A 27,327-nucleotide genomic window follows, 5' to 3' on the forward strand; every position below is an offset into this window, starting at 1 on the left:
CCTTCTGTGGACTAGAATATTAACTTTAAAGTTAGCGTGTCATAATGCTTTCCAGACAGGAAAGCTCAGAGTGCCTGAGTTTGGGTTTTGCTGCTTCTGCCTCTGTAATTGAACGTGTTTTCAGATTTTCTCTACAGAGCCAGAACAATAATACTTTTCCTTTAGGAAAACTTTTGTTTAATTCACTTCCAAAAGCTTAATTTCAGAAACTTGCTCTCTTGGAATGTGGAAATTTGAGAAATGGTCTAGCGTTTTTCTTCTGCTACAGCTGTCATCGTATTTTGCGTCTTGCTGCATTTTGGCTTAGCACGACTAATTTTAATCTGTCAGCATGCATTGGGAGGCCAGGAGTACTTCCTCAATCCCTGGCATTGTGGAGGCAGGCTCCCTGCAGGCGGCTGCTGGCTGGAGGGAGCTCCGTCCCGTGCCTGCTCTGTGCTGCCGGCGCTGTGCTGTGGTGCTGCAGGGCCCTGCTGGCCCACTTGGTGAGATGTGTGAGGCTGTAACTGAGAATTTGGCAGCGACTTTGTGACTTAATTTGGGCCTGGGAGGGATATGTGGTCTGGCCTTGGTAATTCCAGGCCCTCCTGTTAGCAGAAATACCTCACCCTTCTTGGTGAAGAATTGAAGGTGCTTTTAAGGAGGCTGTCTAAGACCACGTGGTGATTTTTGTATAGTTTTTTTGTGACTCTCTTAGTGCTGAACTGCAGGAGGTTCTGTTCACGCCGTGCTTTACTTCTTGGATTAAGAGAAGGAAAAGGTGCACAGAATAAGCTGTCAGCTGAGTTTGTTTTATTTTCACTTGTGAAGCTCAGAGTTAGAAAGGAATGCGAGTGGCTGTGCGCTGCTGCTATTTAAAACATGCTTTGAGTTAGGGGTGTGGACACAGGGTTCAGAGCTGCCAGGATTACACTGAAGTATTTCTTGGTTCACAGATGCATCCACCTCCTCCTGCAGAGAAGCCATTGGGGTTAAAAAAAATAAAAAAAAAAAAAAGGATTGAATGCCCAGTGGTGGCCATAAACAGGATAGAAATGTACATTCTTCTCAGTGTGTGGTGCTGCTGTCACAAATGGGCATAAAGCCATTCTTAATGCGTGTCTTCATGCTTAAAACAGGCTATGATTTTTCTGCAGAAACCAGAGCATTGGCAAAGCTTGCGTTTTGAGCTTTTTTTAGCTGAGGTGAGGACAGTAAAGATAGCTGCAGTTCCTGCAGTCCTTTCTTGTGGCTGCAGTAAGGAACAAGCCTAAACCAAAATGAGAATTAAGTCAGTTTCTGAGAACTTGCCTTGCTTCCCTGGAGTGGTTCAACTGTTGGGGGCCCGGGCAGCTGGGCAGTGCTCTCAACCAGAGCTGCCCCCCAGCTCCTGATGAATCATATCAGACGAAGGTGGCCCAAAAGCCTGCGCTGGCAGGGCTGAAAGGGTTGGGTGCAGCCCTGACAGAAGAGATGAGGGGTACTGGTGGTTGGCAAGCCAGATGCGAGCCAGCACTGTGCAGCCCAGAAAGCCATCCGTATTCTGGGCTGCATTCAAAGCAGCATGGCCAGCAGGGCGAGGGAGGTGATCCTGCCCCTCTGCCCCCTCTGGTGGGGCCTCATCTCGGAGTACTGCATCCAGATGTGGAGTTCTCCGTGCAGGAGAGACATGGGCCTGTTAGAGAGCGTCCAGAGAAGGGCCACAAAAATGAACCGAGGGATGGAACACCTCTCCATCCCTGAGAGAGCTGGGGCTGTGCAGCCTGGGGAAGGCTGTGAGGTGACCTGATAGCGGCCTGTCAGTATTTAAAAGGGAGCTACAGGAAAGAAGGGAATAGACTCTTTAGCAGGGTTTTTGGTGATAGAATGAGGGGAAATGGCTTCAAGCTTAAAGAGGGGAGATTTAGGTTTGATATAAGGGAAAAAGTCTTCCACGGTGAGGGCGGTGAGGCTCTGGAACAGGTTGCGCAGAGGATGGGGTGCTCCATCTCTGGAGACTTTCAAGGTCAGGCTGGATCTGGGCAACCTGATCTAGCTTTGGTGTCCCTGTTCAGTGCGGGGGGTTGCACTGGATGGCTATCAGAGGTCCCTTCCAACTCTAAGGATTCTGTGATTCTGCATGTGTTGGGCATCCTGTAGCTTCCATAAAGCATAGGGTGGGATGTGCCAGCTGTCTGACAGGTGGATTTCAGCTCTGTTTGCTCCAGATTTGATGATTTTCACAGAGCCTTGTTCTCAGAATCCCTTTCTTTCAGTTGCAGGCCACAGCTAATTTTGTTAGAAATATCTTTGCCTGAGCAAAGACGTACTGGTTTGGAATGGGCAGGCTCCTGTGTGCTACCAGAACACTGGGCGTTGTCTGTGGCTTCAGACTAATCAGTAGGTCAAACACTTTGCTTTGAATGTAGTCGTATTAAAAAAAAAAAAAAAAAAAAAAAAAAAAAATTGAAAGAACTTTCAGTGTTTGCTATAGGTAGAACTGACATTTAAAATAGGCAGCGTGGTTTTCTGAATTCACAGACTTGTAATTACAAGTCTGAGTTTTCAACATCTGTGCCCTTATGACCATTAATCTAAGAATTACAGCCTGTAAAAATTACTCTTGTGAATAGCATGTAAAAGACAGTATGTTCTAAGCATGTGTATAGTTTGTATACTGACATTATGGTCAGCTACATTGTTTTTCTTAGATGTGGAAACTGCAGTAACTTTCACGTTACGTAAAGCCAAAATTGGTAGTTAGCACTGTTATCACTTGTATAACTGACATTGTTTTTACTTCTACCCCTCTGATCACTAAGTAATTCACTTTGTGCCTTCTCTAGTATTATTCTCATACAAACGCTTGTGAAATCTTTGAATCTTCTCTTTTCATTAAGAATCTAGACGTTCTCATTGGCAGTGTAAGGCATTTATTTTAAATTCTGGATTTGCATTGTAGACTTGCAGCCTGTTTTGTTTGGTGTAACTTTAGATTGTAGTAATAAGAAATCATGTTCTGCAGTTATGTGATGTATGAAGCTGGCAGCATTTGTTCTGCTGCCTATTCTGGTGGCTTGTCACTGGCTGCTTGGAATAGGCTACCACAGGTTTTGGAAGGCATGGATGTTGCATCTAAGGGATGTGGGGGGAGCGGGAGGGTGGGGAAGCAGGACAGAAGCTATACTTGGAAGAAGATGTCTTCCATTTAGGGAATAGTGTAATATGACAAAATCTGTGAGGAAAGATTTCCAGCCTGCTGGGCGTTGTGTTTGGCAAAGGGGGAGAACAAATGGACAGTTGTTCTGCTAAGCGCCACCTGGATGTTGTGCAGAGCAGGGGAGGAGGGGTGCTGGGTGAGTCTGCGCTGGGTGTTTCCTTCTGTTGCGTGCTGTGGCTCTGCTGATGGGCAGCTGCTCCCTGCTGGCTCTCAGTGACAGCCGCTGTGACCTGAACTCGCACTCATTGCTCTGGAGCAGACTGGGCAGCACAGGGTTGTTTCTTGTCTTCTGAGACAGCTTAGTGTGTAGTGCACTCTTTGTTTGAACTGGAAATTTGTAGGCATTTTGTAAAAGTGATGCTGCCAGGGATGCTCTGAAGGGATTTCAGAGGTTGCTGTGCCAACCACCATTGGTTAGGCAGTGCTGGATGGCTGCTGTGTGCAGCAAAGCTTGTCCGTGTCTGGTAAACCCCTCTGCTCCATGTGGGGTAATAATCCCTGTTGTCAGGCCAGGTCCTGCAGAAGGAAACCGGCAGGTATGCAATGCACTTTCTGTGGTGCATTGTGCTCCTGTGCGTCGTCCTCACACAGAGCTGTGCAAATTCAGTAATAATCCGTTGATTTGCCAGAGAGAAGGGGAGGAAGGATGCTGCAAAATCTCAAGGTGCAGTTTGTGCTAATTTCTAATGTCTCATGCAGAAAATAATATTTACAGTTAAAAAGATCCTACTTGAATCAAGGCAGTTGAGAAAAACTTTAGAAGCAAGGATGTTGTAGAGTGCGTGTCATAACTGGAAATTACAATGAAGATGAAAGAAACCTCTTGTATAGAGACAGAATTCAGTGAAGTCCTGATGCTGGCTGTACTGTCTCATTTCTTAATATGTACTGGTAACTTGGATCTTAGCTACTGTGGCTTAGATTCCCATCTTCTGTTCAGTGAAAGCGTACTCTTTTATCTCAAAAGCGTCCCTTGGAAACAAGGAGGAAAAATGTTGGTTTGGAGAAAAGTGAATATGTATTTTGTAAGAATTGTGGTTCAGAGTGCTATGTGTTTGGGGAAGATTTTTCTGTTCAACGTGAAATTGGATGATGGAATGAGCTAGATGTTAAGCAAATGACAGAGTACTCATAGGACATCAAATGGATTATTGTATGACTTATGTGAAGTGTCCAGTATCCAGTTTTAATCATAGAATGGCTTGGGTTGGAAGTGACCTCAGAGATCATCAAATTTCAACCCTCCTGCCACAGATGGGGACGCAAACCTCCAAATCAGGCACTAGACCAAGTTTCCAGAGCTGCAAGAGCACACTGCTGGCTTGTTCAGTTTTTCATCCACCAGCACCCCCAGGTCCTTCTCTGCAGGGTTACTCTCAAGTTCTTCTCCCAGTCTGTACACGTATCTGGGATCGCTCTGACCCAAGTGCAAACCTTGCACTTAGCATGTTGAACCTCATTAGGTTCACACAGGCCCACCTTTTGAGTTTGTCAAGGTCCCTCTGGGTGTCATCCCTTCCTTCTGATGTGTCAACGGCATCGCTCAGCTTGGTGTCATCAGCAGACTTGCTGAGGGTGCGCTGGAGCCCATCGCTGACGTCACTGGTGATGCTGAAGAGCATTGGTCCCAGGGCCGCTGAAGGACACCACTTGTCACTGGCCTCCATCTGGACATAATGCCATTCAACACAAGGCCTTCTAATCAATTCCTTACCAAATAGTCCACCCCTCAAATCCTTAACTTCCCAATTTAGCGATAAGGATGTGGTGGGGGACCATGTCAAAGGTCTTGCCCAAGTCCAGGTAGATGACATCAGTCTCCTTCCCTTTGTCCACTGGTGTTGCCCCTCCGTCGTAGGAGGCCACCAGACTGGTCAGGCATGACTTTCCTTTGGTAAAGCCATGCTGGCTGTCTTTGATCACCTGCTCATTGCTTATGTGCCTTAACATGTTTCTAGGAAGATCTGTTCCACAGTAATCCCAGGCACAGAAGTTAAGTTTACTAGCCTGTAGTCCCCTGGGCCCTCCTGCCTTCCTTTCTTGTAAATGGGAGTGACGTTTTCTTTTTTCCAGTCCACAGGGACTTTGCCTGACAGCCACTTCTCAAGTATGAAGGACAATGGCTTAGCAACCCCATCAGCCAGCTCCTTTAGGACCCTGAAATGCATATCACAGACTTGTATACATTCAGTTTCATGAGCTGGTCTCAGACTTGCCTTGCTTTTACAGTGGGGGAGTGGGGGTTGGTGGTGGTAGAATTTACTCCCACAGTTCCCACTTAGAGGCCCAGGGGTGCCAGCTTTTGGGACATGAGAAATATAAGAATCCTGGCTGACAGTGAAGACCAAGGCAGGGAACTCATTTAGTACCTCAGCCTTCTCCATATCTGCCATAGCTAGTTCTCCTCTCTCATTTTCCAAAGGAGGTATGCTCTCTTCAGCCTGCCTGTTCTGGCCAGCAAACCTATAGAAACCCTTCCTGTTGTTTTTGACATCTCTGCCAAGTTCAGTTTCATCTGTGCCTTGGCTTTCCTAATCCCCTCTCTGCAAGTCCTGACAGCATCCCTGTATTCTCCCCAGGTGACGCCCTTGTTTCCACAGCCACACAGTCCCTTTTCCCTCAATCTGACTAGCAGGTCCTTGCCAGGCCATGTCAGTTTCCTGCCTCTCCTGCTTGTTTTCTTATTCTGAGGGGTGGAGAGCTCTTGTGCTTTCAAAGAGGTATCCTTGAAGAGTAGCCAGCTTTCTTCCACTCCTTTGTCTCTAAGGGCAGCTTCCCAGATATCTCATCCACCGATTCCTTAAACAGCCTGAAGTTTGCTCTCCCAAAAAGTTCAGGATTCTGATCCCACTTTTTGCCAGGCCTTGAGATCCTGAACTCAACCAGGGCATGGTTGGTGCCTTCGATCTTAATGCCTTTAATGATCTCCTCTGTGCTGGTGAGCAGCAGATCAGGTTGGTCTATACAGTACTTGAACCAGAAAGTTATCATCATCCATGCACTCCAGTAATCTCCCGGATCTTTTGGAGCTTGCTGAGTGGTTTTCCCGCAGCTATCTGGGTGGTTTAAATCCCCAAGGACAAATGCCTGCGAGCAGGAGCCTCCTGCAGCTGAAGGAAGAAGGCTTTGTCAACAGGCTCCCCATGATCAGGTGGCTTGTAGTACACCTCAACCACTAGGTGCCCTTCATTAGTCCTATCCCCAATTCTAACTCATAGGCTCTCAACCTTCTCTTCATCATTTCTCAGAGGGAGCCCCTCACACTCTAACCACCCTTAGACATATAGAGCAACTCCCCCACCCTTCCTACCTAGCCTATCCCTTCTAAAAAGGTGATACCCCTCTACAGTACTGTTCCAATTATGGGAGTCATCCCACCACACTTCCATCATAGCGACCAGACTAGTTTTCCAAGCACATCCTGGTTTCCAACTCCTCCTGCTTATTTCTTATGCTGCGTGCATAGGAACTATGCATGCACACTTCAGCTGGGGTTTCTGATGCGCCACCTTTCTAGAGGAGCCCACTGTTAAACCTCCAGAAGAAATATGAAGTTTCCCCCCATTGCTTCCTAGAGGGACATGAGAAGGTTTCAGATGAGAGGCTGGCAACTTTACCTCCTCTGAGAAGTCCCCACAAGATCCTACAGGGCAGGTCAGAAGTTTTTCCCTGCAATCTCCTGGTGACTGCAACCCTTAGCCTTTCTCTGTTCTGTTGCACTTGAGGCTCTTCCCCCACTGGATCTAGTATAAAGCCCCAGGCTACTTGCCGCACCCTAGCAAACCTCACTGCATCCCCTTGCTACCTCATTTAGAATCACAGAATCACCAAGGTTGGAAAAGACCCACAAGATCACCCAGCCCAGCCATCCACTTATCACCAATAGCTCTCACTAAACCACGTCCCTCAACACAAAATCCAAGTGTTCCTTGAACACCCCCAGGGTCGGTGACCCCCCCATCTCCCTGTGCAGCCCATTCCAGCGCCTGGCCACTCTTTCAGAGAAGTGGTATTTCCTAACGTCCAGCCTGAACCTCCCCAGTGCATTTGGAGGCCATTCCCTCTAGTTCTATCACCGTTACACGAGAGAAGAGGCCGACCCCCAGCTCACCACAACCTCCCTTCAGAAGTTATAGAGAGCAATGAGGTCTCCCCTGAGCCTCCTCCTCTCCACGCTGAACAATCCCAGCTTCCTTTAGCTGCTCCTTGTAAGGCCTGTGCTCCTGACCCCTCACCAGCTTTGTTTCCCTTCTTTGAACCTGTTCCAGGGCCTCAATATCTTTCTTGTAGTGAGGGGCTGAGTTTAAAGCTGTTGCACTGAGCCCTGCTAGCTTTTGGGCTAGGATCCATTTCCCTCTTAGACAGGTGACATCCATCTGCAGCCATTACATCAGCTGCTGAGTAAATTGCCCCACGGTCGAAAAACATGAAGTTCCTATGGTGGCACCAGCCTCTCAGCCCCTTATTCATCGCCTGGGTTTTCCTAGTCTGCTGTGTCCCTCACTGCCCCCACAGTAATGTTAGTTCTTGGAGAGAAAAATAAGGGCCTGTTATTGGAAAAGCATCCAAGAAGCCATGTTTGTGTGGGAGGCTGTGGGGCATGTAGGGAGCCCTTCTGCTTATTTTGTCTTTTCCCCCTTTCCTTCTCCATTCCTTCAAAAGCTGATGCTATTGAAAATCATTGGTAATTTTGGGAACAGTCTTCTTTGTCATATTCATGGCAAACAGTCACTGTGGATGCAAAGTTGGAGCTGAGATATTTTTTTGCTTCATGCAGTTTACCTGTGTTGTTGGAGAGTATTTAGAGGTGTCATGTGCAGTAATAGTAACGTTAAAAAGCGTACCTAAAAGTGGAGTACAATTTTGCTATAGCTGTTTAGAAATGTTTGTGCTGTGCTGTATGGTGCGTGGGTTTCCCTTTTTTTGTGGGGGAAACAAAGGACGGCCTCAAAGTTAGCTGTTTACTCAGTAGATTTAATCATTTTTGTTTAACTAGACAGTGATGGACTGAATCTCTCTTGTGAGTTTAGGCCTTTTGCCTTATTCAGATGGGGTTGTGCGCTGTGCTTCGTTCTATAGCATGAAATCTGTGCAATAGCGCTCAGCTGCACGGCGCACGTGTGGATTTCAGCATATTTCAGCATATTTCTGCAAGTCGAAGCCTCACTACGGAGGTGTTGGTTCAGCGACTCCTTCTCAAGTGGAATTTGAGGCAACGTGAGCACAGCCTGGCTGCCGAGCGGGTCGGGAGGACCTCTTTCTGGTGCCAGGCGACAGCAGCGTGCTGTGACATCACGGAAACTTGCGGCACTCTGCTGCTGGGGCCGCGCAGTGCCGGCGCTGCTGCACTGCCTGGCGTGGCCAGCGGCGGGCACCGGGAGTTCGGAGTTTCTATTGCATGAGCACAGCCAGCATTTAGAAACGTGTGTTTCCCTTACCCAGCCCTTTTTACTGGTTTCTGTTGCAGAGACTTTGTATGGAACAAAATCAAATCAGTTTCCTAATGATGAAAATTTCTCTATAGATGCCTTACTCTGAGATTTGAAGGAAGCACACAGGAAAAAAAAAAACAAAAAACAAACCTCAAATGAGACCCGGAAAAATAGTTTTTGATCTGATAAACTGAGTGTATGTATGTGCTGCTAGCACCCATTTCTTTGTGAAGCTGTGCAGCCTGCAAGCCTCAGGGTAGGGATCCATGCCTCCCTGCTTTGGGCCCCAGCTTTAAGGACCTTGGAGGTACAGTGCCAGGCTGGGAGCTGGCCTCAGGGCCTCACAGGGAGCAGAGGCAGCTGTAGGAACAGGCTGTGGTGTGGGACAGGTGTGCAGGGTGTCATGGGGCTGAGCGCTTCCACCTGTGGGCCACGGTGGGAGGAGCTGTGTGTGGGTTTCTCGAGGAGCAGGAGAAAGGCATAAAGCTGCTTACCTGCTGGTGGTAATATGCTGCATATTATGTAAAGTAAGTAAAAGACCTTCAAGAATTACTCAAGAATGGCACCGAAGTATTGTTAAATGTAAATAATTCCTTATATGGGAATTGTTGAGTCACAGCCTGAAGCACTGATTGAGCACCTGGGAAAGGACCAGGTCAGCCCTGAGAGCGCAGCTAGGGCAATTCAGCTGTGTGACCAGAAGGGGTGGAGCCTGGCTGCACCTCTCTTGGACATCATTTAAGGGCTGACTGCTGCTGGGGAAGGAGCTCTTTCTGGAGATCCCTTCCTGGAGTTTTCCCCTGCAAGCCTGGAATCTTCTCATATGTGTAAGTAATCTTTTCCCCTCTTCTTATAGCACGTTTATGTTGTGCCAGTTCTTACATCATTACACCTCTGGTGAAAACACCTTTTTGTATCCTATTGAATCTGTCCAATTGCTACACTCCACACAGGCTTTTTGAGTTTCCTGCTCTGTGTGTGTGTGTAGTAACTAACTACTGCAAGTAGTTTCAGCATACTCTTAAGTGGCATTAAAAATTACCTAGTAATTGCTAGGTAGTGACTTTGTTGTGGCTGCACTGCGGTATAATAATACACCAGGTCATGTTCAGCTATGTGCCTTCTGATGCGCACTGTGCTTGTACAGCAGTAGCTCCTTCACGCAGGGAGCTTTGCTCAGAGCTCAGCTCCAACTGGTAGCAACAGACAGTCTTCCTCTGTGCTGAGTCAGGCCCAGGCATTACCTCCCATGGCAGATAAGGAGCACAGAAGTACAAATGAGGTGAATGGGATGAGGTTCAACAAGGCCAGGTGTCAGGTCCTGCAGTTTGGCTACGGCAACCCCATACAGCGCTATAGACTTGGGGCTGAGTGGCCGGATGACTATGAAGAGGAAAAGGACCTGGGGGTGTTGGTTGATGCTCGGCTGAACACGAGCCAGCAGTGTGCCCAGGTGGCCAAGATGGCCTGCATTAGAAATAGTGCGGCCAGCAGGAGCAGGGAGGTGATCATCCCCCTGTACTCAGCACTGGTGAGGCTGCACCTCGAGTGCTGTGTTCAGTTTTGGGCTCCTTGCTACAGGAAAGATGTTGAGGTTCTGGAGTGTGTCCAGAGAAGGGCAACGAAACTGGTGAGGGGTCTGGAGCACAAACCTTATGAGGAGCGGCTGAGGGAGCTGGGATTGTTCAGTGTGGAGAAGAGGAGGCTCAGGGGAGACCTCACTGCACTGTACAACTTCCTGAGGGGAGGCTGTGGTGAGGAAGGGTTTGGCCTCTTCTCCCAGGCAACGAGCAGCACACGGGGCAATGGCTGCAAGTTGTACCAGAGGAGGTTTAGGTTAGACATAAGGAAGAACTTTTTCTCTCAGTGGTCAGGCGCTGCAATGGCTGCCCAGGGAGGCGGTGGAGTCGCCATCCCTGGCAGTGTTCAAGAGGTGTCTGGATGAGGAGCTACAAGATCTGGTTTAGTGCTTGTGGTAGCAATGGTGATGGGAGGACAGTTGGACTCGATGATCTTGTCAGCCCTTTACAACCTTCTATTCAATGATTCTCCTGTCCCCAGCCTGCCCGGACCCAGCTGTCCCGCTGCAGGAGGGGCCCTGGCAGCGCTGGGCCCCACACCGCTCCCCTCAGCTCCTTTGTGCCATGCTCAGCTTCTCAGCAGGAGAGACAGAGCGCGTGCTGCCAGACCTCACACAGAAAACGTTTGAGCACCTTGCGTGCCACGACAGAGGCAGGATGTGAAACTGTTAGAGATGGGCAGCAAAGATGGCAAGAGATCGAGAGGTGTGAGGAGCAACTGAGGTCCCGTGGTTTGTTTTGTTCAGAGGAGGCTGAGGTGGGACCTTGTGGTGGCCCTTCAGCTCCTCCCTCTCCAGGAGAGTGGAGGCAGGGCTCTGAGCTCTGCAGACATCAGCAGGGCTCAAGGGAGCTGGGATTAGGGGAGGGCTGTGCCCCAGAGGGCGGTGGGCACGGCTCAGCTGTAGGGCTGGCGGTGGGTGCTGCCGTGTGGCACGGGGCTGGCGCCTGGTCCTCGTGGGTTCCCTCCGGCCTGGGATGTTGCGTGGTTGTATTTTGTGCATCCGGTAATCAAGAGTAACACCTAGCTTTAAAAAATACTGTTCTATTATAGATGCACATTCAGTATTTGTCATCTAATATCTGATCCTTAACCTCTGGCAAATGTGGACTTAAAACTCTGAAACATCCATTATTCATTATTATGTACTGTTTGTTCTTTTATCGCAGTTGAAAACTAGTAATGGGTAATGAAGCAGAACCAATTTGCTCATAGTTTGAAGGTATTTGTTATGTGAATGATGTAACCAGTAGTCAGGTGTGTTTTTGTGCTTTAACCTCCAAGGAATGTTACTGAAGCCTCTCACTGCTACAGCAATTTCCCCATTTCAAAAAGTGGTGTGCAGTTTTTTGTTGTTACGCCTGCTGTGATTTCAGACTGAGAGATTTGAATATACACCGAAATCTCTGTCCTACGTACATCTCAATTCAGATTCCAGGAATTGCTAGGCTTCGATATTTTCTGCTGTTGCTGTAGCACAGCGAAGTATTTCTCCAGTGTTTTCTTTGCAGGATCCCATGTTCAGGGCTCCCTGTTGCTCATCCTTAATGCATGTGATGAGGCAGCTGGTGCCTACATTCTCTGAAGCTATTCATTTTAGTTTGGAGTTAGCAATTTCTTAGTTATATTTGCTGTGTGAGAAGAGATCCTAACTGTTGTATGATTGTAAAAGAATAATGTCGTGTGTTGATGCTTCTTTTTTTTTTTATGTTATTTGAAACAAGTGTTCGGTAGATGTGTTACTTTGAAACAGAATTGCTTGTGTCTGCTTTACAACAGTGAACAGTTACAATTGTTTTCTAATTATGGTGATTTCAGAGAGCTATCAGAATAGATAAGATCTGTAGTTGGAAGCCAAAACTGATTTGGAGCAATAAAGCACATAGAGCGTTGGGACTTTGTATTGTTTAGGGACCACAAATGAGCTCTGTCATAGAGCCCAGCGTCACAAGTTGAGTTTGGTTAATATGTCTCCAAGACGATAAAGAAAATCAACCAACAACCAAACTTCATGAAGACGCTTGATTACTGTTTGGCCGTTGGACTGTGTGGCAGCTGGCAGGTGCTCCCTAATGCATCTTGCTCCCGCTCTCGTGCGTTTTGATGTCCTGCCTTCTGACGCGTATGAGAATGTGTGTTTTTCTGCAGGACGCTGTGCTTTTTTTATAATGATCGTAAATTGGACACAGCCTTGCGAGACGATTGGCAGAGCAGAAGTGTCCGTCTTTGCGGAGAGCGCACGGGCTGAAACGAGCCCCACGACCGCGCCGCCGGGGTGCAGCGCGCCGCCTGCCGTGCGGCTGGCGCTGCTTGGGTCGGTGCTGCGCTGCCCGTGAGGCGGAAGGGCGGCCGTAGGAGCGCGCTGCGTTTGCTGCGTGAGCGCAGCCCTGCTGCGGGTTGGCGCTGCGTCTGCCGCCCGCCGCCTCCCCGGGGTGCTGCTCCGTTTGGCTGCGGGCAGGTTTGCTTGCAGTGTTGGTTCCTGCGGCTCTGGTGGTGCCGGTTGGGTCTGGCTGAAAAGTGAGACGGTGTTTAGGTTTCTGGGAATGAAAACTTCTAGTATTGGCAGCCGTACCAAGGAGCATGTTCACGGGCGCTTCGTAACAGTGTGCTGTTCAGCACGGGATTTGGTGCTGGGCAAAGGGCTGGAGCCTTCTCTTCTAATTACTGATAAACCTGTAAAAAGGCAGCTGTTATTAATGTAAGCTTTCATAGTTATATCAAATGCATAAAGGAAAAGTACATGCATGTATCAAGTTGGGCCAAACTTCATTGGCTCTGGTATTTTTAGCTGTTTTGTCTGTTGTCTGCTTTTTTTTTTTTTTTTTCAGTTAACTTTCTTGCTGTGTCCCACTCTAGTTGGACCCGAATCCTTATGGCAAGATTACTGCATGTCCTAGTTAGGTCATTAATTCCTGTTCGTGTCCAAGTGAATCACAGGATCATTAAGGTTGGAAAAGGCCTCTAAGATCTCTGAGTCCCAACCCAGCCCATCCACACCATGCCCAGTGACCATTACTTCAGTTCTGTGTCTGCACACTTCTTGCACCAGCACACATGCAAATGCTTCCTGCTGTTATCCTCTTCAAAACTGGATTGTTTTTAGCTAGTATCCGTTACTTCTGAAGATAATAAAATGTTAAATATATGTTGTAGAGTCTCAGTGCCAACACAGAGGTGTTTTAGACATGGCTTTTGCAATGCTGGATATAGTTTATGTTGACAAAATGCTTAAAGACAAAATAACAGTGTGTAAAGCAGCAGTGAATGTATGAATGCTGCATATTTGACTTGATGTGCAGTGAAGGAACATACTTTGTACTTCTTTTGGTCCGATTGTGTCACAGTGCTGGCTGTTTAATCCTTAAGATGTTTTCACTATGTAAGATTAACATTTAAAATAGCACAACGGGTGTTTGTGTCTCCTGGGTTAGATAAGTGTGTATACAGTGCACATATAATGATGTTTAAGTAATTTTGGGGATGAGACGTTCCGTAAGTCAAAATATCAAATGAGATTTCTAGTCAGCATTTCATCCTGAGGGAGTTTGAGATGCTGTAGCATAAAATAAAATCAGGTGTTGGAATTCTTCCAAATCCCAGGCCAAGAGATGCTCTGACCCAGCTAGTGCTGCTAAGTCCTTTTCAAGGTGAGCAGGAAGAGGTTATGCATTTGCTTCAAGTGCTTGGTAACAAATTCACAGTTCAAGAACAAAAGTACTGTCTTACAACATTTGAGATTATTAGTATGTGTTACGAAACTTTTACACACGCTAACAAGCGATGCTCCTCTTATTGCTGTTCTTTCAGTTCCTTCTCTGGCTGATGGTTCTGCTTTCAGAAATGCAGTGTCTGCTTTTACATCATTTATTATGTACATGCTGTATGTTAGTAGCTCTGGATACAACTTTCTACTTATTTGGTTGTTTGTTTGTTTCAGGTTGTTCATGCACACAAGCCCCACTTCATGGCTTTACACTGTCAAGAATTTGGAGGAAAAAACTATGAGGCTTCCATGTCTCACGTGGACAAGTTTGTTAAGTAAGTAACTAGAAAGTACTGCTACAATGTTGTTCTAGGCAGAAAGTCAAAAGGCTGCTTTCAGTCTGCAGATAATAGAGTTCAGGGAAGTTGAGGCTATGGCATTAATCACCCAATTATACCTAATGTTCAGACGTTCAAAGTCATAAGTCCTTCACAGCTGTATCCAGTAGGCACTAAGAAGCATTGAGAGTTATGTTGAAAGTGGTGCTGATGTTCTCAGCTCCACAGCCTGTAGGTAGATGGCTCTGCCACAGGAAACCTTCCTTGAAACTCATTCCAAAATGAGGTAAAAGCCAGTGGTTCCTCTAGGAGCCCTGCAGGCAGGGACACCTCCCGTAGCCTGGGTTGCTCACAGCCCCATTCAGCCTGGCCTTGAATGCTTCCAGGGAGGAGGCATCCGCAGCCTCACTGGGCAACCTGTTCCAGTGCATCACCAGCCTCACAGTGAAGAATTCCTTCTAGCCTCTGGTCTGAATCGACCCTCTTCCAGTTGAAAGCCACTTCCCCTTGTCCTGTCACTACCTGTCCTTACAAGAAGTCCCTTCAGGCACTGGAAGGCTGCTAGAAGGTCTCCCTGCTGCTTTCTCTTCTGCAGACTGAAGAATCCCAGCTGTGTCAGCCCAGCCTTGTAGGGAAGTGCTGCAGCCCTCGGATCATCTTTGCGGTCCTCTTCTGGTTAATGATGACATTTCGGTGCAAAGAATGATGCTGAGTTAACGTGGAATGTTTGCATGTCCCCTCATTTTCCATCTTTTCTTTATCTTTTAGAGAGTTATTATCAAGTGATGCGATGAAAGACTACAACAGGGCTCGAGTTTACCTGGATGAGAACTATAAATCACAGGAGCATTTTACGGTAAATTTCTTTATTAAATAAGTTCAACAGGTGGTTAATTTCTGTTAAACTGTTCGGGTTCTTCTGGTTGGTGTGTGTATGTGAGCTGTTTCTAATGTGATGGGGATTACATCTTTACGAAGTTGTTCTGTGCTAAGACATTAGTTTGTAAAATATACAAATGCTGGTTTCACAGAAGTGCATCCACTGAAAAGTCAAATACTAGAATTCCCAAAGCCTTTCATTTAAAGTGATTCTTTTTTTCTCTAACAATCTTCTTGTTAAATGAGAATTACTTTCTATTTAAGAAGCTGTTTGACCATCTGACAGCCTGGAGTGGTGCCAGGTCTGACCAGCTGGGCAGTGGGGCTGCCAGCAGTCAAAATTTCTGTTAAGAATCCTTAGTGCTTGTTGGCAGACTGTCCTGGGTGGGGGTTTGCAAGAAGAACTGTAGCATGAGTTTCCACTGGTACATGAATGATGTTTGTCACTTCTTTTATAAAGAGCAGGCGATTGTAAGGTCATTGCCAGGACTGTCCAGCATGTGGGTAGACCTACTGTTCTATGTAGGTAATTACTGCTAGACTGTACAAGAATGAACAGTCCTGTAGTGGTTTAGTAGTCCTTCAGTCCTCTGTTTTCCTTCTGTCCAGGACAACAGCTTCCTTTTCCCCTGAACGTTTTCAGCCAATGTTTGCAGGGGCTCAGCTTCCACATCCGGAGCCAAAGCAGGTGACAGAATGGTAGGGGACAAAAGCAGCAGCATGGGCACAGAGCTCGGTCAAGCCAGTGTCCCCCCCTATGCACACAAATCCCAGCACAGCAGCATGTGGCTTAGGTGAATAGGGCCTGGGAAGTTTTGTATTTATTCATTTTTGAGTGACTGTGGCTGAGAGCCCAGGGAAGCTGAAACTGGAGGAGGAATGTCTGAATCTTAGAGGGACAATGAATCTTAGAGGGACAGATGTGTCAGGAGCATTAAGACTTTGTGCAGGAAGCCCTGGTGGGTGCAGAGCAATAGGGCAGAATTGCGCTGTGGTTGCTCAGAGCTGTGCCAGCAAAGCCCTGTGAAACCGCGGTCGCTCATCGTGGGGGTTGGGCCCCGTGGCCTTCTGGGGTTCCTTCCAACCTCAGCTGTCCCGGGGTTGTGAGGAAGGGGATGATCATCAGTATCCTGAACGAGGGAAGCACTGTACAGAAGATCATTGTGCCCTGTAGTGAAGCACCTATAGCTTTCTCTTAAAAGACGGTCATGGTTCTTCATGGTATTGAAGTTACTGTACATCACTTAGGTATGCTTGTTTTGATGCCTCTGTGGTGGATAAAAAGTTTCTTAAACTGTTTGACAGCAGTCTGGACAGTGCGTGTGCTGCTGGTTCTATGAAGAGCTCTGCATTTTACAAAGCTCTGAATTTAAGAAATAATGCTGTTTCTTTTTTTCACATTCTGGCAGCTTTTTCCAGACGCTGTGCTTCTTTGTGGGATTTCCCATCCACTTCTGTAACTCCCCCTTTCCTGTCACAAGCATTCCCTTGCGTATCTTTTTCCTCTCGCGGTGCATTGACTGCAGCTAGCCCTTACTGGAAAAAAAACTTGGTCAAAAATTGTCAATAAGGGAGGAAAAAATAAAGACTGTACCGTTATTTGTAATGAAAATAACAAACAAATTTGCTTGGTTAGTCTATTTGATGAAGTCTCTGTCAGTTGAACTGATTACTAAATCTGTTAAAGATACAAAACAGAACTTGTGGAGCAGTGCATGCTGTTTGTTGATAATGCTACACCTGTCAGTACAGCAGTGCTGAGGGAAATGGTTCAGTCAGTCTCAAATGGAGAAGATCACAGGGGGAAGAGTATTTCTCATAGGAGCCCTCAGATCTTTTCAGATTGAGGATCATCTCTTATTTGCACAGTAGTAAATGTAGAATCACGGCTGATAACCTACAAATATCTGAAGTACTGGGAAGTAATGAACAGTTGCATGGTGGTACGATGTCTGCAGTGGGAGTGAGGCACCCTGCCTGGAAGGGAGCAGCTCTGGAAGGCAGCTGGGCCAGCTCTTGTGTGCTATAGCTCAAGAAGGAAAGCAGTTCTTGCAAGTGTAACTAGTAGGGGTGGTGTATAATTTATTTGGTGATTTTTGCCTCTTTACAGACATAGTGAAGCAGTATGAGTGTTTTGAATTCTAGTTCTTAAGCAGAAATTTTCAAAAGCATATTGAAATGATAAAGGTGAACCCCTAGGAAGATATTTCTGGCTTATTTTTTCTAAATCATTCTTTGTAATCTTTAAAAAAACCTTTTAGAATTGAATCAGTTCAACGTGGAAGAAGGAAGAGAAGAAGGAATGAGAGATGATTTGTTTGTATTGTATAATAATACTTCATGGTAGAGCAGTATTTTATGCTTTCCTTACTGGTTTTCCAGTAGCGATGGCTTGGAGTCAAAGCCAGGAAGCCTATAGAAGAAAGGATGGGGATGCACCTTGGTGCTGACCCTCGTAACCTTTAGACTTCAGATAGTCATCTTGTGGCACTTCATGTTCACAGTTTCATGCGTAGATCAGAACATGTGATCCAAATCAGAAATTCATAGAGATGGTTTTCACACACTGAACCGCAGTGTGTGAGCTGCCTGCAGTTTTGTGTGTGGAACGTATGGTCTGGATGACTCTATGAATGGGGATTTCACCGTTGTGCTGTGTCCATTTAGGGTAAAGTTTCAGTCTTATCCATGTGACTTGGCTCACTGTGTTTTGCATGTCCCTGCTTCCTCATTAGTTCTCTTTGATTGCAAAAGTCCTTAACTTCTGTGGGCTTTTTTTCCATCCCTTCTTCGGCATGGAATTGGCAGCATACGCTAGCTTTGTAATTATATTATTACCTCTCTCTCTGAAATATAAACACTCATTGCATACATTGTTGGATGATGCTGTTTTCTTTAGAAGGGGAGAAGCCCAAGTTGCTGCAGTTTGGCTAGCCTTTACCCCATGGCTCTAGTATTCCCTTTTTCTAGCAGTTTTGGCTGTGTTTCTTCTGTGAGGCTTTCCTTGGCTTGGCTCCTGCAAAGCTCCATCTGGTTTTGCTGCTCCCAGTTGCATAGCTTGGCTGCACTGGGACTGACGGTGAGAAAATGTTTTTCCACGGTCTATTCCTTCGACAAACAGCCTCTGTTGCAGTGAGGGGAAGCAGGGTGTGTGTGTTTTTTACAGGAGTTCTGTGACGTAAAAAATAGACTGTGATATCCAAGTGTCTCTTGCAGAGTGATTTGATTTTAGAGACTAATAACTTAGTGTGTAGTAGGGATCCGAAAGGTTTGTTCCAGATGCGGAAAGAACCTGGTGGCAGGCATTTGTCATCTGCGGTCCTGTACACTGAGTCCAGTGTAAAACAGGCTGGGGGTGGGGGGTGTCATGATGGGGAGAGCAGGGCTGCTTGCTTGGGTTGGATTTCCCATGGTGATGGATTGAAGCTGCTGGGAATTTCTTCTCAAAAATTGCTTAGTGCGCACCAAAACAGAAAAAGCACCCAGGGCCGTGCAGGGGTGATGCTGGCGGGGGGCTGCACCTGAGCTTCAGGGCCACGCCGAGCAGACCTGGCTGTAGAGAGCGGGCAGCACGTGTGTGCAAACCAGTCTGTCACACCGTGCTTCAGCAGTGTGTGGTTTTATAAAACTGTAATGTGACCTGAAGATTGATCTGTCAGAAAGCTGCTGCATTAGAGCTAATGCATCTCGGCACTGGGAACATGACAGAGGCAGAGCTAAGAGCTCCCAGCAGTTATGAATGAGATATGGGTGACAGCTTCTGCGCGGGTAAGGATCGTTTCCCAGAAGCTCCCAATTAACCGTGTAGGCAGCTCTGGTGGCATTCCTGCTGTGACTGAAGTCTGAACGCAAACCAGCATGGACAAAACTGCCTTGTATATCAGCCAGAGACGTTCAGGTCCCCAAGCAACTTGATAGTGCAGTTTGCAGCTTCTTGTAAACCTTTCATTTCAGGCCCTGGTACTTTATAGTCTTATTAAAAAAAAAAATGGACACTTTCTCTTGGCCTATGTAAGTTTGTACATGCCTGTTTACACATAATGCCCAGAATATGGCTGTGAATATTTTTGTCTGGTTGTACTTGACTCCATGTACTAATTGGTTTTTCTAATATAAAATAACTTCTAACTTTGGCTAAAATGAAGCATTGGGTGTCCTCAGGTAGCGTCTAAAGAGGGAGCTCTGCTGAAATCGTCCACCATAATGATAGTAACCTGATTTAGTGCAGCTCAGCTCTACTGGCAAGCAGTGGTTCTGAAAATTAAAGCAGACAACATTTTATTAAAATGCATAATTTTATCTTAAAATTATATCACCTCATTACTAAAAGAATAGTGTCACCTCATTACCAAGAGAATAGTAAAGTTAATTTTTGTTAGATTAATGATACTTGAGTAATATTTTTGGTTGAGCTGAGTTCGAATAATTGGCCATTAATTGAAAAAGGAAATTGAATTGAATTTATCTGGTACATAAATCCTGTCATAGTTATTAATGGGTCTTAGAAAATATCGGCCTGTTCCCAGAAATGAATAGGGTACGCTGATTCTTCTGAGCTTATTAGATGTGGCAGTTTAGAGTTTTGTTAAATAAAAAAAGATGATTTAGGAAGAGAGACATAATTGAATCGAATATAGGGGGAATTCACATGCCTCATTAGTTCTCAGACCGTTTTTCCTTAACAATTTTTTTGAGGAACTTTGCGTTTGCAGAAATGCAGATTTTCTCCAGGAGGTGGTGCTGGAGGTCTGGTTTGCTTTGTTAACTCGTCTTGCTGTTGAGGGAGCTTTGGGCAGGCTGAGTTTTCAAGAGGCAGCGTTTGAAGTACAGAGCTTTGCCTTGAGAGCACGTTGTGAACACGCATCGAGCACACCGGGTCCCCTGCAGTGTCTGTCGAGAAGAATGCAGCTTTCAGGGCAGTGGGGAGAGCGGGGAGTCCTGGCGCTGCTGTGCTGTTCTGTGGCGCTTCTGCCAAACAGGAGGGTTTAGAGAATGCTTTCAGCCAATGGTTACCTTTGATTGCAGTCACAGTTTGAATATTCCTGTTGCTTACGTGAGCCTCTTCTTATTTCCTTTTCTCCATTCCTTTGAATTTAACTTGATTTTTGAGTTTGCCTTTCATAGTGATATTTCTGGAAAAGTATGCCAGGCTAAAGAAGTGGGAGTTCATTCCTAGTCTTAACCAATAGCACCGTGATCTCCTCGCACGTCCCGTGCTGTGCAGTCGCAGCCTTGTGGTTTGTGGCACTCAGCTGTGCTCCTCGCTCATCTCAGTGCTTTAAGGGGAGCCAGGTGCTCCTTCCATGGCACCGGGGCTTGCCATCTGGTTCTTCAGAAGGCCTGGGCTTATTTGCTTTTACAAGGTTTGACTGTTTCAGCAGGGTACTGCTTGTCGGGCAGTGCTTCCGCAGTGCAGTGAGGGGGAGGACAGCAGCACGGCGACTGGTGTAGTTGCCGTGTGTGGAGGGAGAGGCACGGGAGTGGGGCTGTAAGGGAAGGTGGTGCTGCGGAAGGAGCCGGGCTGGCGGCTGTGCAGCTGCTTAAGCTGTGTGCACGGAGCTGCCTGCCGGTGAGCCGTGCGCGGTAGAAGGGAGATGCAGAATGCAGCCGTAGGCCGGCGGGGCGCGGACTGCTGCAGTGCCCGGCGCGGCCGCGCGGGGGCGCTGTGGGAGCGCTCAGTTCCCGCTGTGCCGCGGGGCGTTGCGGCCTGCCGGCTTTGTGAGGGCCGGTGGTTAAGTGCGGCGCTGGGAGGTTTCTAACCCCGCATCGCAAACTTTCACCGTTTCGTTTTTTTTTTTTTTTTTTTTAATTTTTTTTCAATTAAAAAGCGTTTGTGAATTGGTGCGCATAGAAGTTAATCCTGCCGCTGCTGACCGGCGCTGTGCGCTGCCGCCGTGCCGTGGGGTGGCACCTTGTGCAGCAGCCGGTGGGCACGGCGCCCAGCCTCCCGAGGGCGGTGGGGCCGGCAGCGCTCCTTCGTGCCATTGCTTCCCTCCTTGCGTGATGTTTCTCCTGCGCTTTTAAAATTGCTTTATTTTCTTGCAGCTAAGCTGTAAGATACCTACGGAGTTCCTGTGAGGAATGTCACAGTTCCTCCTCTTCCTGTTTTCTGATGCTTCTGTGCACTTGAAAGGGGTGGAATAATGGTAAACAAAGGAAAACTTCATAGATCAGAAGCTGAATGATGCCACCTTGGGTCAATGTCTGCTGTTTGCACACGTGCTGGTGCTGAGAAAGCAGGTTACGTGGTAGCGTTTTATATGCAGAACCATTCGTGCTGTTATTTAGCTATGACTGCGTAGTTTACATGGAATTCCATTTTCTGTGTCCTGAGGATTTTATGCTTGGTATTGGTACGGCAGTTGTGCGGCAGCCTGTATGTGTTTTAAAGAATGTGGGACTGCAATTGTCTTCAAATGACACACTTAGTGTAGAAATCCATACATCTAAAAAAAATGTTGCAGTACTTACGGGCTGCAGTATCTGAGCATGAGGGGAAATTGATTATCTTTGAGGAATTAATAAAACAATAATTAAAAAACTATGGACTGCAGTTGAGAAGGAGGGGATAAAGAAACTGATTTCTAAGAACAGTGTCTGCCATGCAGGCAGGACGTGCTGCAGTTCTTTGGCTCGTGCTGCCAGGCTGTGCTTGCTGCTGCTGCTTCCGTCCAGTTCTGCGGGGGGCTCCCAGCATGGAGCAGCTGTGTGCACAGCGCCCTGCCCTGTGCCCGACTCTGCGGGGCTCAGTGGAAGCTGAAGCTCCTCAGGAGTGCCTGCGTGGCACCGAGTGGCTGCGTGCTGCAATCCACTGGGGCCTAGGCCCTGCTGGGATGGAGGGACCTCCATCACCCAGCAGTGCTCTGCCGTGGCTTGCTCCTGCCAGTTTTGTTTGGGCATGCAGGCTGTGGCAGGGTGGGATGGGAATTCCTGTCCTGCATCAGCAGTGCTCGTCCTCACTGTCCTGCAGGGAAGCAGGAGTGTTTGGGGGCTGTGCAAGGGGAATAGCATGGGTGATGTGGGATCTAAAAAGCCGTGGTCAGACTTTCTGTGGCCCCGTACTGCCCTCGTGCTCTGAAGGAGCCCTGCGATGCACTCTGCTCCTGCGGTTCTGTGCAGCTATTCAGGGTCGGCAGGGAGCCGGCAGAACGGCTCTGCTTGGTGTGGGAGTGCTGTGTTGGTTTGTCTCTGCCTTGCTGCACGTTTACCTGTTGTGTTTTCTCGGAGTCATTTGTGTGAGCAGTTACAGAAGGGGCTGTTGATTGGCATAGGGCATACACGAAAAATAGTTCATCTCTGCACCTGCATTCCTTTCAATGTCTTTCAATAGCTGCTTGTGCTGTTGGCAGCTCGGAGCTACTGCTGAGGCGCAGCGTGGTGTTGCTGCCCGCTGTTTGCAGTTCTGTTTGTGTCCGTTTCTTTCCTTTTGTTGTACTTCGGATTGTGCGGGATTTATTCTCTTCAATCTAGCGTCTCCACGAGTGAATATAGTCGTCTGACGCACCGTTTTGTTGAATGCGAACGGCGAGGACTTGTGAGGCAAACGCGGCTGCTGGGGATGTCCTGGTAGTGCTGAGCGTTTTCCGTTCCTGTGGACGCGGCGGCCGTGCCGGGGAGCTCCGCGCCCGGCTCTGAGCGGCTCCGCTCCAGCCGAGGCCGCCGCGGGGCGGGCAGAGTTGCGGCCGAGCCCGGGGCCGGCGGCGGCCGAGAGCTCCGTGGGGGCGGGCGGAGCCCCGGCCGTACCCGCCGTCATCCGCCCGTCCGTGGGCGCCGGGGCTGCGGGCGGGGCCGGGCAGAGCCGCGGCGAAGTGCCGCGCTTCGGGCGGCGGCGAGAGCGCAGGACCTGCCTTACTGTCAGCTGGCCGAGTCCTGCAGAGCGTTCCTTTGGGGACGCGGTCGTTAGGTTTGTCGCCGTTGCCGGATGAACGGAGCGTTAACGGGCTCGGCACGAGGGCGCGTGGCCGTGTGCGCGGCGGGCACGGACGGCGGTGCGGCCACCGTTGCGGTCCGGCGCTGCCGAGGAGGGCGAGCGGCGTCTGTGCGGGGCGGGTGCTGGGCTGGGAGCGGCCCCGAGCGGCAGGAAAGGAGGCGAGGTCGGAAAATGCGAAAACAATGACACAAGGAATTATAAAATGCTATTTAAGGAACTCGCTAATGCGTTTGCTTGAGCCGTTGACTTAATTCTTAAATAAGATCAGCGTGACTCTCGAGAAAAATACTATGAATGCTATCTACTGATATAAACTAATGGGTTTATTAATGTTTGGAATAGCCTTATAATGCCGTACTCCTCGCTGAAAAGAAAGCGGTCTGTGTGCCTGCCCACTCCCTTCCTGCGGCGATTTGGTTTCAATGCAAAGCTTCCCAGTTTCACACTTCAGAAACGCTTGGAAACGCGCCTTAGGTTTTGCGATTAAAAACAAGCGGGTAGGAGAAAAAGCTCCTTACTGCATTATACTGCCGTCGTCTTAAATTATTGCTGCCGATGTGAAAAGGCAGAAAGCAGCCCATCTTCCAGGGGTAAAGACGAGGTGAATGAAATGCACGGCTCTTGGAGTTGAGCTGGGCTGAACCCACAGGCGCTGCAGGTGGCAGTTGGTGCAGGTGGCAGTGATGCTCCAGGGGCAGCTCACAGCCACCCGGCGCCCGCGGGCTGCGGCACTGATGGTGCCTAACAACAGCGAGTGCCGTACGGCTCTGCGAGGAAATTCACTTCCCGTGCTGCTGATGCTATTATTAAAACGCCTCAGACTCACGCTTGCTACTCTGTTAAACTTAACAATGTTTGCGATGTACAAACCCGAACCAGAACCCTTTGACACTGAGGAAGTGTTTCCACTTAGTTTTAGAGGGCTTTCCAAGTGTCTATTGATCAGTGTTCTCTAACAGCACAGAAATAATGTGTCTAATTTAACTGGCCGCATGGAGGAGTATAGAAAAAACATCACTTATTCCTTGAAAGGCTTGGAACATCGATAGAGGACATACACTAATGACTTTTCTATACACAAGCTTCAAAAATGGCTAAATGAGGAAGAAATTACAAATTTATTTTCCTGTAATTCTAGCAGTTGTCTTGTTTTACTGCACCGGTGAAGCGTTAAGCAATGAAACGTCACACGGAATATTTTCTGGTTAATTTGTCCAACACGCAAATCATAAAACAAAAGAGAAAAAGATGGAAACGTGGATTCTGTTCACTTTGACAAAAGCAGTTGGTTTTTCCTCATGAAGTTTGGCTGAGATCTGTGGCTGCTTCTGGCCGGACGGTTTGAGATCCTGCTGTCCTGAGTGGCTCCCTGCATCAGGAGCGTCTCCGTTGTTTCAGTTCTCCTTACCTGAACATAGGCAGTAATTTGGTCCTGAGTAATTGACAAATAAATGAATGGTAAATTTTTCAAACTGTCAAATACCAGATTTCCAAAGGTGAGTGGTGGCGGTGTGAGCTGGGAAGAGATCTGTTGTTAGCAGTCCTTTCTTGTTTATGCACTGCTGAACTAAAAAGCAGTTTGGGGTTGGCTTCATTTTATTCTTTCTGCTCCCCCACCATTAAACGGAGGATTGTTTAGAGGAAAAAACTATGTGTTCTGTTTTGTGGATGAACCAGCATCGCCCTGAATGCTGGTTCTGGAGCTGACAGGCATTTCTCCCAGGTTGTCCACAGATCCTTCATAAACCAGAGACTCCTAATCAGGATCCTCTCCCTGCTGATGACAGTAGATTTGCACGTGGCACTCAGAAACGCATATGGAGCAGATGGCCTTTTTTTGTTGTTGTTCTTTCAGCTTGACTCCTCATGGTTGTGCGTTTTTTCACATTTCAGCATGTTTTTAACATTTTTGTGGCAATATGTGAGTACAAATACCCCTGCAAAAACCAGGTGTGTGCTTTGTGTGGTGACGTCTCCACAGAGCAGGCTAGAAGAGCACTGCTGTACATGCAGAGAGATGGGAAATGGGGCTGCCCAGGAACAGCCAGGAGGTTGGGTAGAATTCCTGTTAAAGCTTCATAGGTGGAGATTTGACCACTTAAACTGAGGCAGTTAGGGGAGTTAGAGCACAAAGACGTAATATGGGGATGGGTAATGAATGAGAATGTCAGAAACAAATGACTAACAGGGAAATATAGTAAATACCAATGGGAGAAGATAAAGTAAATGTGAATTTCAATGTATAAAAGTTCGGCAGGAGGTGAGAGGGAACAGGAATTAATGTCTGTCTCAGCTAATTATGGTAATGGCTTAGTAATCTTGGGCACAACAGCCCAGAGCCTGGAATATCTCACGTTGCTAACAGTGCCTCCAAAACGGATGGAGCACCTCTCTATTGGTTCATTCAGCTGAGAAAGTAACTGTGGTTATAAATCCTACGTTCAAATATCACTCTTACTTATGACTTCTTTTATGTAGAGTTTTGTTTTAAATAACAGTTAATCTAATGATAGATCCCTTTAAAGCTGCCTGTCTCTTTGGTGCTGATTGCCAGGTAAGAATGTGAAAACCAGTAGCTAGCAGGCAGTGAGTAAGTAAAGTGTGCCAGCTTTAGATCCTGCTCGGGTGATGTCTGTCCTGTGAAAGAGAAGAAATACCTCGGTTGCATCCGAATCTTTTATATCTCTAGCATGCAGTGCCTGGTGTTTTCACTTTGTTTTGTTTTTAATGTTGGCATTGAATGGTATCAGTACCCCCAAATCCCCCACTGAGATGCATGCACACGAATACGAGTGCTATCAGATCGTATTAATGTCTTCTTTTGACATGGCACTTCTCAACCAAGGCTGCAGTCTAATCCCATAGTTAATATGGCACGTGCGAACAGATAATACATCGATAGTTTGTGTTTGTGGGGGAAGGTTTTAAGGTGTGATGAAAACAAGGCACTGATTAACTTCTGCAAGGTGTTATGGTATTCTGGGTATCCAATGGGTATTCCTTGCGTTATAATTATACTTCTAGAATTGAAAAACAGTATTTCCTCCAAATACAGAACGGAAATGTTAACATCATACAAAAATAAAAGCCAAGGCTGGAGGGGAAGGGAGACAACCGCGGTTAGCATTGCTTTACCAGTAAGGGAATTTACAGTATACCAGCTTCACTGCAGTTGTTTCCCATAGCATCAGTGGGAAGCCTTTGTGTTGCGCTCTCATCTGAACTGCTGAATTAGATGTAGATCTGCTGCGCTTAGTTTAGGCCTGTGCCCAAGGTGTGCGTTTGTCCTAGACTCACTGCTGGGCAGAGGAGCAAGGATCACTTCCTGGTGGTACCTCTGCTCGTCTTCTGGCAAGTGAGAGGCTGCTGTGTGCGTGTTTGATACCTGAGGTGTATGTGGCAGGAGGAAATACAAACGTAGGTTACGAGTTCTGGCAGCTGTGGTCTGTCCAGGGTTGGTTCTGATGCTGAGGAGAGAGATGCAACTGGGATTCCTTCCGTCTGTGATTGCGGTCACAAGCCGTGTCCTCATGTCACGCTCATCCAGTCAGCTGCCTTTAGCAGAGCTGGTGCTGGTAGAGCAGCTCCCTCCATGTGTAGGGCTGTGCTTGCTGTGGGACCCAGGTGGTCCTTTTGTTCTCACACCTCTAACTCTTTCCAGTTTGTTTCCTGCAAAATGTTTTGATTATGTACATATATGTGAAAGAAGAAGGAATTTCTTTGCACAGCAGCAGAAACTCGAGAATAGATTTGAAGATGCTGTCATCCAGACTTGTGTCTCACGTAGACTGCAGGTTATTGTGAAGTCCAGGTTTCTTCAGGGCTTGAGTAAATACTTTTCTCTTTCTGCAGTTGTATGCACTCTAATTATATTATGCTTATAGCCTTAGTTCCCCAGCAATTACAATGTATGAAATGAAGAGTTTGGACTGTCACAATAAGCTGCACTTCAGAGAGCAAATGGCTACGTGAAAAGAGATACCTGGAGGTTTGCAAAGTGAGATGTACCCAGTATATAGCTATCTATTCCCATGGAGTAAATAAAATGCATTTTAACTGTTCAAACTAAGGAGAAACGAAGATGAGAGGTGTTAAGCAGAAGTAGCCACTTCTACAAGCAGCTTTGTGAACAGCTGCTCACTCAGAGCAGTCATCTTCTATGACAGTGATATCCGTTAGGTCAGAACCGGGCAGTAACTCTTCCTGGGTAGGTGTGTCATCTTTATTTTAATGATCAAGGTTTTTCTGAGTCTGAGAAACTTCGCGTATTGCCTCTCGTGATGTGTCTG

The 27,327-nt window shown here is 47.3% G+C and overlaps 1 protein-coding gene across 1 annotated transcript in view; it reads left to right on the plus strand.

Annotated features, from left to right (window-relative positions):
- INPP5A (inositol polyphosphate-5-phosphatase A) overlaps nt 1-27,327 on the plus strand; it is a gene marked incomplete at its 3' end in the record, with an annotated part of 209,557 nt that overhangs the window by 49,284 nt on the left and 132,946 nt on the right. The window contains exons 3-4 of the mRNA XM_079535402.1: nt 14,126-14,226; nt 14,998-15,085. Of these exons, the coding sequence (XP_079391528.1) occupies nt 14,126-14,226; nt 14,998-15,085 (189 nt within the window). The remainder of the gene's footprint in view (nt 1-14,125; nt 14,227-14,997; nt 15,086-27,327) is intronic.

The sequence above is a fragment of the Tetrao urogallus genome (assembly GCF_951394365.1).
Source record: "Tetrao urogallus genome assembly, chromosome: 5".
Lineage (NCBI taxonomy): Eukaryota > Metazoa > Chordata > Aves > Galliformes > Phasianidae > Tetrao > Tetrao urogallus.